This window comes from Vanessa tameamea, chromosome 13 (assembly GCF_037043105.1).
Source record: "Vanessa tameamea isolate UH-Manoa-2023 chromosome 13, ilVanTame1 primary haplotype, whole genome shotgun sequence".
NCBI classification, from domain to species: domain Eukaryota; kingdom Metazoa; phylum Arthropoda; class Insecta; order Lepidoptera; family Nymphalidae; genus Vanessa; species Vanessa tameamea.
In genome coordinates, this window is record NC_087321.1 from 2,892,597 (window position 1) to 2,907,360 (window position 14,764).

At 32.5% G+C, this 14,764-nt stretch overlaps 1 protein-coding gene across 1 annotated transcript; it reads left to right on the forward strand.

Annotated features, from left to right (window-relative positions):
• Positions 1-11,751: 11,751 nt before the first annotated feature.
• Positions 11,752-13,546, forward strand: LOC113404385 (uncharacterized). The gene is made up of 2 exons (XM_064216672.1): positions 11,752-13,200; positions 13,535-13,546. The coding sequence occupies exons 1-2, from the start codon at positions 11,899-11,901 to the stop codon at positions 13,544-13,546; spliced, it is 1,314 nt and encodes a 437-aa protein (XP_064072742.1). The 5' UTR covers positions 11,752-11,898.
• Positions 13,547-14,764: the final 1,218 nt, after the last annotated feature.

The following is a 14,764-nucleotide window of genomic DNA, read 5'->3' on the forward strand; positions in this document are numbered from 1 at the left end:
CAAGCTTAACCTTATATGTAACATCAAACTGAGGGCAATAAATGTCACAGTTTTTAAAAATAAAATGCAAAATATTTTTATATTAAATTCGAATATTCTTTTAAATATTTACTAAGTTTCCTTTTCGTGACTTTTCTTTAATTCATTGTAGATCGTTTTTAGGACATCGAGTAAGTAGCTTGAAGGGATTGTTCCACATAAGTTGGTATGTATGCTTATCTTAATCATACTATACTAACTCGACTTAAGACTGTCTTGATTATGAATTTGCATTTTATTAGTGAAAAAAATAGTGATTAAATTATTCACCAGATAAAGTTATACATAAAAAAGACAATGTCATTTGCTTGTATTATTACTATGGTGACGTGTAATTTATTAACAATGGACATTTTCCTGAAAAACTTATTATTTATATTATGTACTTAATTATATACAAATTATTAAAAATAGTAACCGTACAAATCATGAGCGCGTGGAATGGTGGCAACAATGAATCGCAACTCCGATCCTCTGGACAAAAAATGAACCTGCCTTCTTGTGACCAGTTGAATCCATGAGGCGTGGTATACTTTTAATAAAGGTTTTATGCTTACTAAAAGAAGGTCCAAGTCTTTCAACTGCAAATCACGAAAGAATTTGGAATAAGATGCGAATATTTACATCGTTTGTTCGCTTCAGTTTTTTCCGCGGCGGTTCTGGCCTTTAACACTAATTCCATGATCAGAGACAGGGCTAGTGTTTATTATTATATAATATATATTAATAGAAATTATTTATTATTAACAATTTTTTTTATATGCATTTGTTTTTTTTAATAAACTTAGTCATTTCATTTTAATACGCCAAAAGATAGATAAGTGAGCCAGTTTAACTACAGACACAAGGGACATAACATCTTAGGTCCCAAGGCACATTGGCGAAGTGACCTCTTAACATGAGATGGCCCATTCGCTCGCCTATCTAAAGTATATAAAAAATCATTACAAAAGCGTATCGGTTATACATTATATAGTATATATGATAGATTTTATGTCATATTACTGAAAGCCGTGTACCTCATCTGCATCAAAATTTAATTTAAATTCAGAAGTTCTTGAAGCTACGTCAATTTAATATTTTGCCAGACCAAAAGGTACACCTGCTTTATTAATTTGGGGACGCTGCATGTACGTCAATGGACGAATTTGGGTATCCTTGCGTAACATATCGGTTAATGTTTAAATTGAAGCTTCAGAAAATTAATTATATTTGTCTAATTAATATTTCCGTACATTATAATTTTTAACGAATCAAGTCTGATAACAATTAATGTTCATAATGTCCCGTTGTTCTTAAGTTTGGTAGTGAACGTTATCCAACGGAAAGAATGAAGTTATATCTTTTTTTTTCGTAATACTCGCAATAGAATCACGTTATTTTTTACACCATAAATATAAGTATCAACAATTAATGTATGAGCAATATTAATACAAATAATAAAATACCGTAGTATATATGGAAACAACAATTTAAATACAATCGAAGTATAAGTAGAAATAAAGAAATGTTATAGATTAGATTTATATATTATACAAACAGTTTTTGAATAATATCATTAATTTTTGAATATATACTAAATCGAAAGTTCTATATGCGAAAGTAACTCCGTCTGTTACGCTTTTACGGTCAAACAATTGATCCTAATCTAATGAAATTTAGTACAAAGCAAGCTTTAACCCCTACGAAGGTCATGATATGCTACTTTTTATACGGAGACTACTAGTTATTTTATACATACTGGAACCGAATACATACACATACATTAAATTCCATTTTCTTCATTCAACGAAGCGTCAGTGCATATTGGAGATTTATAGCTGGATCAGAATCTAATCAGAGCACTATCGTGGTAGAGATAGAATGAAAATAAATCACTCGCAAAAAGCCATGGATTATTGAAGTTTAATGGATTCCCTTTGAATCTATGTCTAAAATTCTCTTTGAACTTTGCTTTTTTTTATTTATTTACTTATAATATTATTTGTAAAAGCATCTTTATGATCAATATCGTTTTATAATTTTTCGGATCGCGTCCAAATTGTGACGAAAATCTGAAACATAGTATTAAATATTATTATTGCTTAAAAACCTTACGTGTTAAAATATGACGAATAGTATAAGGGCAAATAGAAATTGACATTGAGAATTCATTATAAAAGTGTTTTAAATACAGTAGCATTTGATCTATAGTTATGTTATAAATGCGAAAGTAACTCTGACTGTCTGACTGATGCTCTTACATGGCCTAATCATAAAACTGAATTTGATGAGATTTGGAATGAAGCGAGCTTGAACCCAAAGGAAAGGTATAGGCTACTTCTTTGTTTAGCAGACGACCAATCCCATAAAAAGCGAGCGAAGCCGCGGGCGACGACTAATTTAGTAATATTTCAATTTAGTATTCATGGTCTAATGGAATGTATTAAGTCTAAGGTTATGGTATAAAGGCATGGAAGGTTTTATTTGTATGGTTCTACCTAATAGCATAGTTGGGCGGATGAGCATGAAGTGTATGTGGTCACCGCTGCCCATAAACTTTGACGCTGTAGAAAATTTAAACATTTCTTACATCGCTAAAGTGCCACTGATCTTGGGAACAAAGATTGTATATCCCTTGTGTCTGTAATTACACTGGCTCTCTCACCCTTCAAACACACACGATATTTATTTTTGGCGATAGAATATGTGATGAGAGGGTGGTACCTCCTTAAAACGGACACAAAGCTCTATTACCAAAAATATATTTTCCAGATTTAAGTTAAATTCAACACAATTAATAGATTTAATGTTTTACTCGTATAAAAGTAATATTAAATTTATGACGCATTATGGTATTCTTATAGTTTCCCATATAATTTATAGGCTAAATTTTATAGTGAATACTATTTATGGACATTTATTCTTGACGAGTTAATATTGAGATAGTATGTGATGTTAATTTTTAGTTAATTTAAATTTTAAGGAGTTATTGAATCTTATGTCCCGCTGTTGGGCTTAGTCCTCCTCTCGCATCGAGGAGAAGGTTTGGAGGTTATTCCACCACGCAGCTCCAGTGCGAGTTGGATACACATGAGGCAGAATTTCATTGAAATGCAGGTTTCCTCACAATGTTTTCCGTCACCGGCACGATATGTATTATAAACAAAACTATTTGAAATAAATAAATAGAGTTACATATGATACCTTCAAGAAAAGAGCGTACTCCTTCCGGCCGGCAACGCATCTGCAAGCCCCCCGGTGTTTCAGATGTCCATGAGCGGTGATAGTCACTATTCATCAGGTGAGTCTCCTTCTAGTTTGCCACCTATAACATAAAAATAAGTTGAAATAAACTATTAACATGATTTTAGTAAGAACTGGGAGGGCTGATAGGAAGTTCCATAGAGGGATTAAGGCAGCGAATATTTTCCTATTGATTTCACTGCACTAACCATAATAACGTCGGATCTAAGTGCACACCAGGGTGTAACACTAGTAAGATAAGCGTTACTACGTTACTTTAAATCACAGGAAAACCTTGACTGCCAGTAACAATCACCTGCGATTTAACAGGGTTGATATTAAGTCCGTACTGCTTGGTCCATGATTCTTCTTACAGAATACTTATACTGACCGTAATTACAGCTGGGAGAAATAGTGTTTTTTATATAATAAGTAGGTGAACGGGCAAGTGGGGCACCTGATGGTGAGTGGTCACCATCGCCCATAGACATAAACCGGAGCACAAGAATACTAAGTATTGCTGTTTAGTGGTAAAATCTCTGATGAGCAATGTTCTTACGCATTATACCAAGGAAATAAGAAGTATTCATATAAGTTTCAGCATACACTAGCACACTCAGCCTTCAGATCGAAGCAAACCTTTTACGATCTCGAAAATCTTCATCATTGTGCCAAATAAAATTCTGTGACATTTATATTAACCGACCTCTGTTGGAGCACCGCGTTGGAATAAGTTTAACTTTGTCCCTAAAATGAGAGGATGCTTTAACCCAACAGTGGGACATTTACATAGTATTACTTTTACACAATTTTAAGGATAAAACACCCTTGCAACTACTTACTCAAAATATTTAAATTTGTCATAGTTTCGTAGTTTTGGTGCATAGAGGCTACCGCATTGCAGTGTCTTTTATCTTGTTCGCTCGTGTGTTCTGCCCCTTATCCATGTTTCACGATAATACCCAATGGCGCTATACATTTTTGATGACGGTATAAATCCTACGAAAGCCGAAATAGTTCCAGTTAATTAACCCATTTTGATTGTTTAAGATAAAGCCGCTGATTGCATTCCTTGCTTAGTCGGAAAAAGTACCACTAATTATTTATTTGATATAAATAAGCTTTTATTCAGTCTAATATATCAACACGTAATCGCTCCTACGTGGAATTTAATATGAGTTGTATTTAATATTAAACTAACTGAAATGTAACTGATGCAATTCTATTTATTCACAGTTAACGACACCCAACAGACGTTGCCGATAATATAATTAATATTGACGATGTGTTTCGTCCACGTGTCGTGTGAAATGTATAAGTATTATATATATATATATATATATATGTCGGAGAACATCATTCTTGTTGACATCGTCGTCAATGGTTACGGGATTAGTGGGCGTCATTAGGGTAAAGAACAAGCACAAAACACAACTATCGCGTAATTACAGTATTTTAATTAATATAAAGTCAACAAATTAACACTTTAACGAGTAACAACACCGAGCTGCGGGTTGCGGAGCTGCAGACCTTTTATAGGCAGTCTTCTACACTTTTCAAGATCCAACTCGATCTGTCCCTTTTTCTAATTAAACAAAATGTATCCGTCAAAACTGTCTCAATCTCTGTCAACCAGATGGCGCCTCGACCCCGCTCGAGGCAAATCCTTCGCTCTGTTTGGTCGTTACAAGAAATACAATATTCATAATTTTTATAAAATTAATATGGTTTATAACTTCTTAAAACAATGTAACAAATCAAATATAATTAACTCTAGAATTTTAAAAGATATTATTATGTAAACAAATAATATTGTCTGTTCTACATGCAAACATCTATCAACCCGACTCATATCTTCCTCCGACATATATATATATATATATATATATATATATATATATAATATAAGTAAATATTGTTGACGTTGGTTTTGATAGACACGATATAAAGTGAAATTAGATAAAAACATCGATGGTGTTATTAATTAGTTTATTACAGTTCAGTTACTGAGATTCATAGTCCTAATCCTGGATCTTGAAGTTAAAATTTAATTAGAAAATCTTCGTAGCTAGTTTTGGTTTGGAAGTTCTCACACATTACCAGAGGTAATATTTTCTACGAAATATAGAGACTATTGCGTAGAAAAAATAAGTTTAATAATCATGTGAAAATTTCAACTGTTTAATAAAAAAATTATATTATTTCATAAAAATAAATTTCTGATGTAAAATTATTTAAGTAAGCTTATCTCCATTATAAAAATTTTGTTTATATGACGTTGAAAATTATGCACCGGTGAGAGTTGTGCCGTTATTCTACCCGGAAGGCCTTTGAATTTATTTATTTGCACTTACACAAATTATACAAAGGTAGACATTATGCCAAAAGCCATTTTATTCAATACGACCCTAACATAACAAAGAATATATGGTGAAAATAAAAAAAAAAAAACGACAATGAAACACGTACAAATTCCACAAGCTAATATATTTTATGACAGAAGAACAATAATTTTATAAACATAAGAATTATTATTATTAAGGCCTCGATTAAGGTTATATGGTTATATACAAATAATAATTAAATAGTAACTATATAAATCATTGCCGCGTGTAATGATGGTGAGAATGCCAGCAACATGTACCCGTTGAATCGTAATTTCGATCTTCTGGGAAAAAAATTAACCCTCCTATCAGCAGTGAAGGCAGTCAGGCGAGATGTTTTAGTTTTAATGGTTTTTGCACAACTATTCCAATTTCCAAGTGTTTCAACTGCAAAAAACAAAAGTAAAAACAATATAAATACACACAAAAAAGATTAGAGAAAAATTAATTAAATCAAATGAAAGGGGGAAACAAAATGCGAGAAGAAATTGTGTACAAAGATTGCTACATTGCAACACGAGAAAAAGTATTAATAGCCTTAGTCTGGAAGGACTTAGCGGGGAAAGTTCGAGTTAGGTTGAACGAGTTAAGTAGCACACGAAGAAGAAGGTTGTCAGTGAAATGAAGTTGACTAAGATGAGTGTCACGCACGATGCTAAATTTTCATATAAAATATTCAGGGTCTATTGGGTATAATGTGCTTCAGATTCTATGTATTCTACGTTGTTGGAGTCAGTGTATATCGGTAACAGAAATATGGGCATGCCTGTTATAGATTCAAAACAAAGTATTATCAAGATATATAGGAAACAACTATTGGGAAATAATATTACGTTTAGAGCTCTAGCATGAATGAACACGATTTTATACTCGTAAACCAATAAGTTACTTACAGTGAAAGTATTCTATATTTAAATTTTAAATAAATTATTTATAAACATAAACTTTGTTCTAATAGTAAAATCCTATTAAACATATCTCGATCTACAACCATTGACTCCTTTCATCAAAATGTAAATACTGTAAAAGATTTATTTAATTTCAAGTTCGCAATCATCTTGTAAAAAATATATTCTTGCCATCCATTCCATTATCTTAATCCATTAAAATTCATTCGTGCTGAGCGAGCAAAGATGGTTTTATAAACTTATATTTTAATAAAAGCTCTTTAATGTTAGCGACCTTTAACACGTTTTTTTTTATACAACTAATCTTATATATAAAACTGAATGTCTAACATCAACACCGTTTGACCGATCACCATGAAAATTGGCACATATATTGTATTTTTCATGAAAGAGGTTTTTATGTTAATCACTTTGTTCAAACTTGCAAACCGTTCTACCGATTGCAAAGAGTATAATATTTGTAAATACATATATAGATTTAGCTAATTTCATATTATGTATAGCAATTGCTAGACAAGTAAGTTGTAATGTATTATGCTGCATTTCTTTGAAGTGTTTAGTATACAATTAGAGGATATTAAATTATCTATGTATGAGACGTGTGAGCCGAGATGGCCCAGTGGTTAGAACGCGTGCATCTTGACCGATAATTTCGGGTTCAAACCCAGGCAAGCACCACTGAATTTCATGTGCTAAATTTGTGTTTATAATTCATCTCGTGCTCGGCGGTGAAGGAAAACATCGTGAGGAAACCTGCATGTGTCTAATTTCAACGAAATTCTGCCACATGTGTATTCCACCGACCCGCATTGGAGCAGCGTGGTGGAATATGCTTCAAACCTTCTCCTCAAAGGAAGAGGAGGCCTTAGCCCAGCTGTGGGAAATTTACAGGCTGCTAATGCAATGCGTATGTATCCATATGGTAAAAGGATTATCAGTCCCAGAAAGCATTATATGAGGGCACAATGACGTCAGTGGTATTGAAACATACTCGTATATCACACGCAAGTCGCTACCTAAAAGGGAAGCACATTTCCGGGAGATATAAAACCTTTTTTCACTATATTGGGGTAGCGATCTTAATCTGTGAGAGGATCTATTACTATTATCTTAGTTCTCTTCCGCATTGAGTTTTATTTTCTTCCCGTCTGTTTATCCACACTTTATATGATTCTCTCCTTTATTTACAAAACAATTTAGTAGTATATTTTAAAACATTACTAATATTCCAAGTCGATTTGATACCGTCTTAAAAGACAAATAAAAAAATCTGAGGATTTTTTAGGATTATGATTTGGATAAGGAATACCTTGCACTTATAACATGGCGCAACTATCAACGTAGCTCACATGGTTTTTTGGAAGCATTGACGAGTAATGTATATTATTAACATTTTATAACATTTTAACAAGGCAGAACTTACCTAACATTTATTTGTTCTCAGAGTTTAAATGAAAGCAAAAATGTACAAGATCATTCTATATTATATTTAACAATTTGATGTATAATTACTTCGTTTAAATATGCGAATGTAACAATGAAGCGCCTGCGTAAACTGACTGAGCAATACTATTATGTTTGTGTCAATGTTATATTTTTTTTTATTTTAGATCTCGATCTCTGTTTCGATACGTCACGACGCCAACGTCACTCTGTATGAATTTATTTAACATTAATTTTACACTGTTCTAAAACAAAATCTCCAGTATTATATTGTCAACTTTGATCCATAGCTTAGACGAAGTTAATGTTTATGTTTTGATAGTGTCATTATATTAACAGGATCCCGTCTTAAGCACAACAAGCGCCTGGGTCCAAGTAGTGTTTTTGTGATCTCTCCTTGCCCAAAAATAATTCAATGGTCCAGTTTCAATGATCCAAGACTCGACCATCTTCGTCGAGGCGCCCGGAAACCGTGCACCCTGGATTGAGTCATATTTAATGCGTTTCTTCAGGGACTCTACGAACTTGATATGGCTATGTTAAAGAGCTGTCATAAAACTGTAATACTTAACATTGTGTTTGAACAATAATAAACAGTACAAAACTAGGTGACCCAGTTTAATAAACAATCAAAATATTCTTCATTCAAGAGCCTACTTCAGATTCTTTATTTCAAGTCATTTTACAAGATATGTTAAGTGTTGTTTTTAATTTTTATCATACCTTTATGTTAAATTTTTAACATTACTTAATAAATTATGCTAATGATTGCAAGAATCGATCAATTTATAACTCTTTTCTGGTAAACTTCGAGCTACAGTTACTATTTATCGTACGGAGAAAAAAGTCCAACAAAACATAGTTCCGTTAATGGAAACGCATTGATAAATAAAATTAAAAATATTATATTATTTCAGACGTGCAAATAATGTATCCTGTGGTACGAGGAAACTATCGTCCGTGGCCCGCCTAGGTCATACCTAAACTAAAAAAGTTCTCGCACTGGCAATTTTCGGTATGACGTTCTGTCATACGTTACACTTGGCGAATGAGAACGAGGCCGAAATTACAGTAAGAATTCACCCGTCAGGACATTTTTTGCTATAATGTGTGTGTTTAAACACTGACCTATGTCTAAATATGTAGGTATTTAGATTTATATTTTTCATTTAATGACTCTTTGCCTTTATGTCTTGTGGATGATGTAATGAAAGGCAATTGAGTATAGATATATGTATTGTAATATAATTTACAATATTTAATTGTTACGACGATATTACAGTGCGATGTTAGCATGGCGACTGGCGACAGAACATGTAATAATGTATTAATTGACGATGTAGCATATCGAATATCGACTTGTTTCTAGGTGCCATTATGGACAGTGATTTTTGCTTACATTAATAAAAGATAATACGTAGGCACAACTCAATTATTGTTAATATATTTCATTGTATCTGTTATTTATGCAGTGATAGAAACTACGTTCCAACTTGGTGTTTTACGTCTGCCCTTGTTTTCAGTAATCATCAAAATCTACAACGATAAGTTTAAACTGGTGCCTTTGATAATTAAATATCCATTTCGTTTTTCGAATTCCATTTTGATTAACTTTTAACAACGACTTATTTCATGGAATTAAAAAATGCTATAATATATGAAATTTAAGTAAGCCACGCTCACGTTTCTTTGTAAAAAATGGGCTCATACAAAAAAACTTGAGTCCGGCAACGTCTGCACAAAACGTTGACTTTTCGTCCTAACTGTTACTGAATTTTCTATATTCGATCTCGTTAGGGTAATAACTTCGTTTATTTGTGAAGTAGGCCGCGTATAAAGTTATCCAACAACTTTGCGTTACGAATTTATTACTAAAAATGGATTGTACATTTGTTCCTATAAAACAAAAATAAAACAAATGTTCTAATTTATATTCTAGAACATAATGCGTCTGCTGCATTGAATTGGTTCTGAGACAAATACAATAACAACATTTTAAAATTGTTAAGATATATTGTTTCCGTGCGAATAAGTCTTAGGAAAATATGGTCTTAAATATGATCTCACTATTAATAAGTATTATTATGATAAAAATCCAAAATTATATAATTATAATTAACTTTTATTACATCGTATAACGAAAAATATTGTTAAATTTTTAATAAAAATGACGACGAAGTTGTAAAAATTGTCTTAAAGTATTAAAACGCTTGAGAGCAAGGCAGCTGCCAAGCCGTTATTGTGTTGGCAAAAATTGTGATACAAATCAAATTTTTGGTGAAATTATTATTTTGCTATTGTACTAGTTTAAATTATAATGTAACATTTAAGCGAGGAAATATGATTTTTTAAGAAAAATATACCGAGATGGCCTTGTGGTACAAACACGTAAATCTCAGTCGAAGATTGCGCGTTCAAATCCGAAGAAACACAACTGTTTTTTTTATGTGTTTTATTTGTTTATAATAATTACTGCTCGGCGGTAAAAAACCGTGAGGTTTAATACGTCGGATAAAAAATTGCCACAAGAAAAGGCAACATGGTGGATTTTATAGTTCTTATCACGGCTACGATTTTTATATAGTAAAGTAAAAGAAATAAAAATATTCTGATTCAAATGGGATAGTAGTAGTTTTAAATTTAATGTATCTTTGAAGTAACGACCCAAAAACATCCAATTTATTTGATTTATCGTTTTACTAGCGACTGGCCCCGGCTTCGCACGGTTGCAATGCTGATACTAAATATACTACAGAATGTACAACGTTCACAGTTTTTCAGTCGTTAGACAACACAAACGGCTATGTCCCTGCGTTTTAAATCTGTAATATCTTTGAAAATATTTATTTAAATTACATGCTGTAAAGGGTCATATTGATCTATATTAAATGCACAATGTATTTAAGGTACTTAATTGGATAAAGATTAATGCTGTATTACTTAAAATCGCTTCGACAGTAAGCCATTATTTCTCGTAAAAACTAAAGGATAAAAAATGTTTATTGTGGGTTATCCCTAAGAGATAGACATATACTATTATGGATTTTTTTGAAGACCTTTTTAAGGTGTACAACATTGCAGTACATTATTTTGATTTATCTCGTAACGTTCAGCCAGCGTTTGCAAAGTAAGCGCAAAAATAATGTTTTTATTTACGATATCACTTCAGAAACCTCTACAATTAACTATATATTGTCTACTATATTGTGCACGTATTATACATATAAATCTTCCTCTTGAATCAATCTATCTATTAAAAAAAACCGCATCAAAATTCGTTATGTAATTAAAGATCTAAGTATACATAGGGACAGACAGCGGTAAGCGACTTCGTTTTATGTAATGTAATGATTAATATTTAAAATCAATAAACCACCGGCCTGGCTAATAATTTAAACTTTGATTGCTTGTATTGACAATTACTGTAACGAGTTTGACTGTGTAAGCTATTTAAAAATAAGTAATATGTGTTGTACATAAATATGGTCATGATTTGACTATATTTATTAAAATGTGAGAAAGTCAGCAAGGCGGGTAGACAAATAAATTGTAAATGTAAGAAGGGTTACGGCTTTTAAAAGCACTGTGTGAATAGATTAGCTCTCAGTTCGTTTGGGGCTTTAATGGCGAAAGTAATTTAAGGTAAGATTATTGTACTGATTATAATGTTCATTGTATTATTAAGTTAAAATGTATTAATGTTTAAATGTGATTTGTAAAAATAAAAGTACTGTATGATATGTGTTCTGTTTTATTTTAAATATAAAAATAATAGTAAAACGTTTACAAATTCAGAAGCGGGATAACTCTTCACGCTCAAAATAGGTAGAAAGTTTTTTTTGTGTTAGTATGTAACAAATTATGTCCGATTTTTTTTTAAATATGTTGCAGCAAGAATAATGAATGACCCAATGGAACAAATTCGTCAGTCAAGATCTCCAGTGTTAAACATTGCCAAGCGACATCGAAGCAAGGAGGCCTGTGGCAGAGTTGTTTGCACGCCGCCGCGTCGTAGTCGACAAGCAAGAGAAATCGAACCTCGAAGTCGAAGTCGCAGTTGTAGCCGGGGCCGTTGTAGCGGTCATAGAACGCGTAATGTCAGCAGGGAGCGGCATCGTACTTCGAGACCAGCAACACGAAATCGATCTCGCACTCGTGGAGGGTACATGGATACAGCTGATATACACAGTGAGTTAATTTCGAAATTTACTGATATTATTCAGAGTATAAATGGCAGTCACAGTAAAGAGCACTTTGCGAATTCAAATGTTGTCCCAGAGTTCGATCCCTCTCAAAAAAATCAGACAATAAGTAATTGGTTAACTAAGGTTAATGAGTGTGCTATTTTGTATGGATGGAGTGATAGACAGATTATACATTATGCGTTACCTAAGCTAAGTGGTGTAGCAAAAAAATGGTATGAAGGTTTACCTACAGTTTTGTTTACTTGGGCAGAGTGGCAAACGAAACTCTTAAATGCATTTCCATCAGATGAAAATTATGGTCAAATGTTATCGGATATGTTAGAAAAGAAAGCTAAATTTGGAGACTCTTTAGAGGATTACTTTTACGATAAAGTAGCGTTAATAAATCGTTGTGATATTAAAGGGAAAAGAGCTGTAGAATGTGTGTTGCACGGGATAGAGGATAGGTCGATTCGTTTAGGTGCAGAGGCGGCACAATTTGATAATCCAGATAAATTGTTAGCTTATTTACGAAATGTATCAACTAGAAAATTTGACAAAAGTGTGAAAAAAGATAGCAAAGATATTAAAACAAATACTTATAGCAATAAAACTTCAATTAAGTGTTATAATTGTAAAGAAGAAGGCCATCCAGCCTCTAAATGTCAAAAACCCTTAAAAAAATGCATAAAATGTTCAATGTTAGGACACTTGGATAGTGAATGCTTTAGTAATAAAAAAAATGAGCAAAAAAGAAAAGTTCTTTTGATAAACAAAGATTTTCGAAGTAATGAATTAGATAAATATGTACAAGATATATATATAAATAGCATTAGAAAAGTCGGATTTATTGACTTAGGGAGTGATTTAACATTAATACGTGAATCGGACGCAAAAGAAATTTTTAAACAATGGGATAGCACTGATAATAGGCCTATGGTAGGATTCGGTGGCACGGTTATCCACTCGTTGGGATCGGGTATAGCTAATGTTAGTATTCAGGGCGTTAATGCTAAGGTACGTTGTTATATAGTATCAGATTCATTATTAAAGTATTCTTTACTTATAGGCCAAACTTATACGGAGCAACCACATATTAATATTTTAAAGACAAACGATAAACTAATTATTATCAGCAATTATGATGATTGCAATAAAAATAAAATAAAGGTAGAATTAAAAGTTGCTTCTAACGTTACAATTAAACAAACAGAAATGGTTGAAGTCATGAGTGACCCAAATGTACACGGATCAATTTATGTAAAAAGTAGTTACCGGGGACGCCCAAATAACGAGTATGTAATTCAGGAAGGTATTTTTAAAATTGAAAATGGTCATGGTTTTGTTTTAGTTACACCCGTAGTGTCCACACCAATCCAATTTATAAAAGGAGAACTTATAGCCAGAGTAGAATTAGTATTAGAGTCTTTTGGGTTAATTGAAATAAATAGAATTGAAACAAATTCAACATTAATGCCATTTAATTTAGATCAAATAAATGTTGGAGAAATCCCTTATAATTATAAATTGAAACTTTTGGAATTAATAAATTCGTATCGTGATTGTTTTGCGAATAATTTGAGCGAATTAGGCTGTACCTCGATAGAAAAGATGTCTATTGATCTGAAAGATGATCAGCCAGTTATTTACAGACCGTATAGATTGTCTCACAGTGAACGTCACGAAGTACAAAATATGATAGAGGACTTAAGTGGAAATGGTATAATACGTGAATCAAATTCTCCGTATGCCAGTCCAATCATAATTGTGCGAAAAAAAACCGGTGATAAGCGACTCTGTATCGATTTCCGTGCGTTAAATAGAAAAACCATTAAGCAACATTACCCCTTACCCTCTATGGAAGATCAAATGCATAGACTTTCGGGATATCAATACTATTCAACGCTCGATTTAGCTAGTGGTTATTACCAGATAGAGTTAACGGAAGAATCAAAACCTAAAACTGCTTTCGTAACTCCAGACGGCCAGTGGGAATTTAATAGAATGCCTTTTGGTTTAGCTAATGCACCAGCCGTCTTTCAAAGGACTGTTCATAAAGCTTTAGGAACACATAGGTTCAATACTGCTGTAGTGTACATGGACGATATTTTAATACCATCTGTAACTATCGATGAAGGCTTAGAGAAATTAAAAATTATATTTCAAAAATTTAAAGATGCAAACTTGACATTAAAATTATCAAAATGTTTGTTCTTCACTACTTCTATTGATTATTTAGGATTTCAAATAACATCTGAAGGTATTAGGCCAGGGAAAAATAAAATCGAGGCCGTTCAAAAGTTTCCTACACCAAAAACTGTTCATTGTGTTAGGCAATTTTTAGGATTAGCAAGTTTTTTTAGAAAATTTGTTAAAAATTTTGCATCCTTAGCTAAACCACTTACAGGTTTGCTTAAAAAGAATTCTATATGGACTTGGGATAAAGAACAACAACAAGCATTTGACGAATTAAAAAACATTTTAGTAACACGACCAATACTTGCCTTGTATGACCCATCCCTCGATACAGAGTTGCACACCGATGCTAGCAAGCGAGGAATAGGTGCGATACTATTTCAAA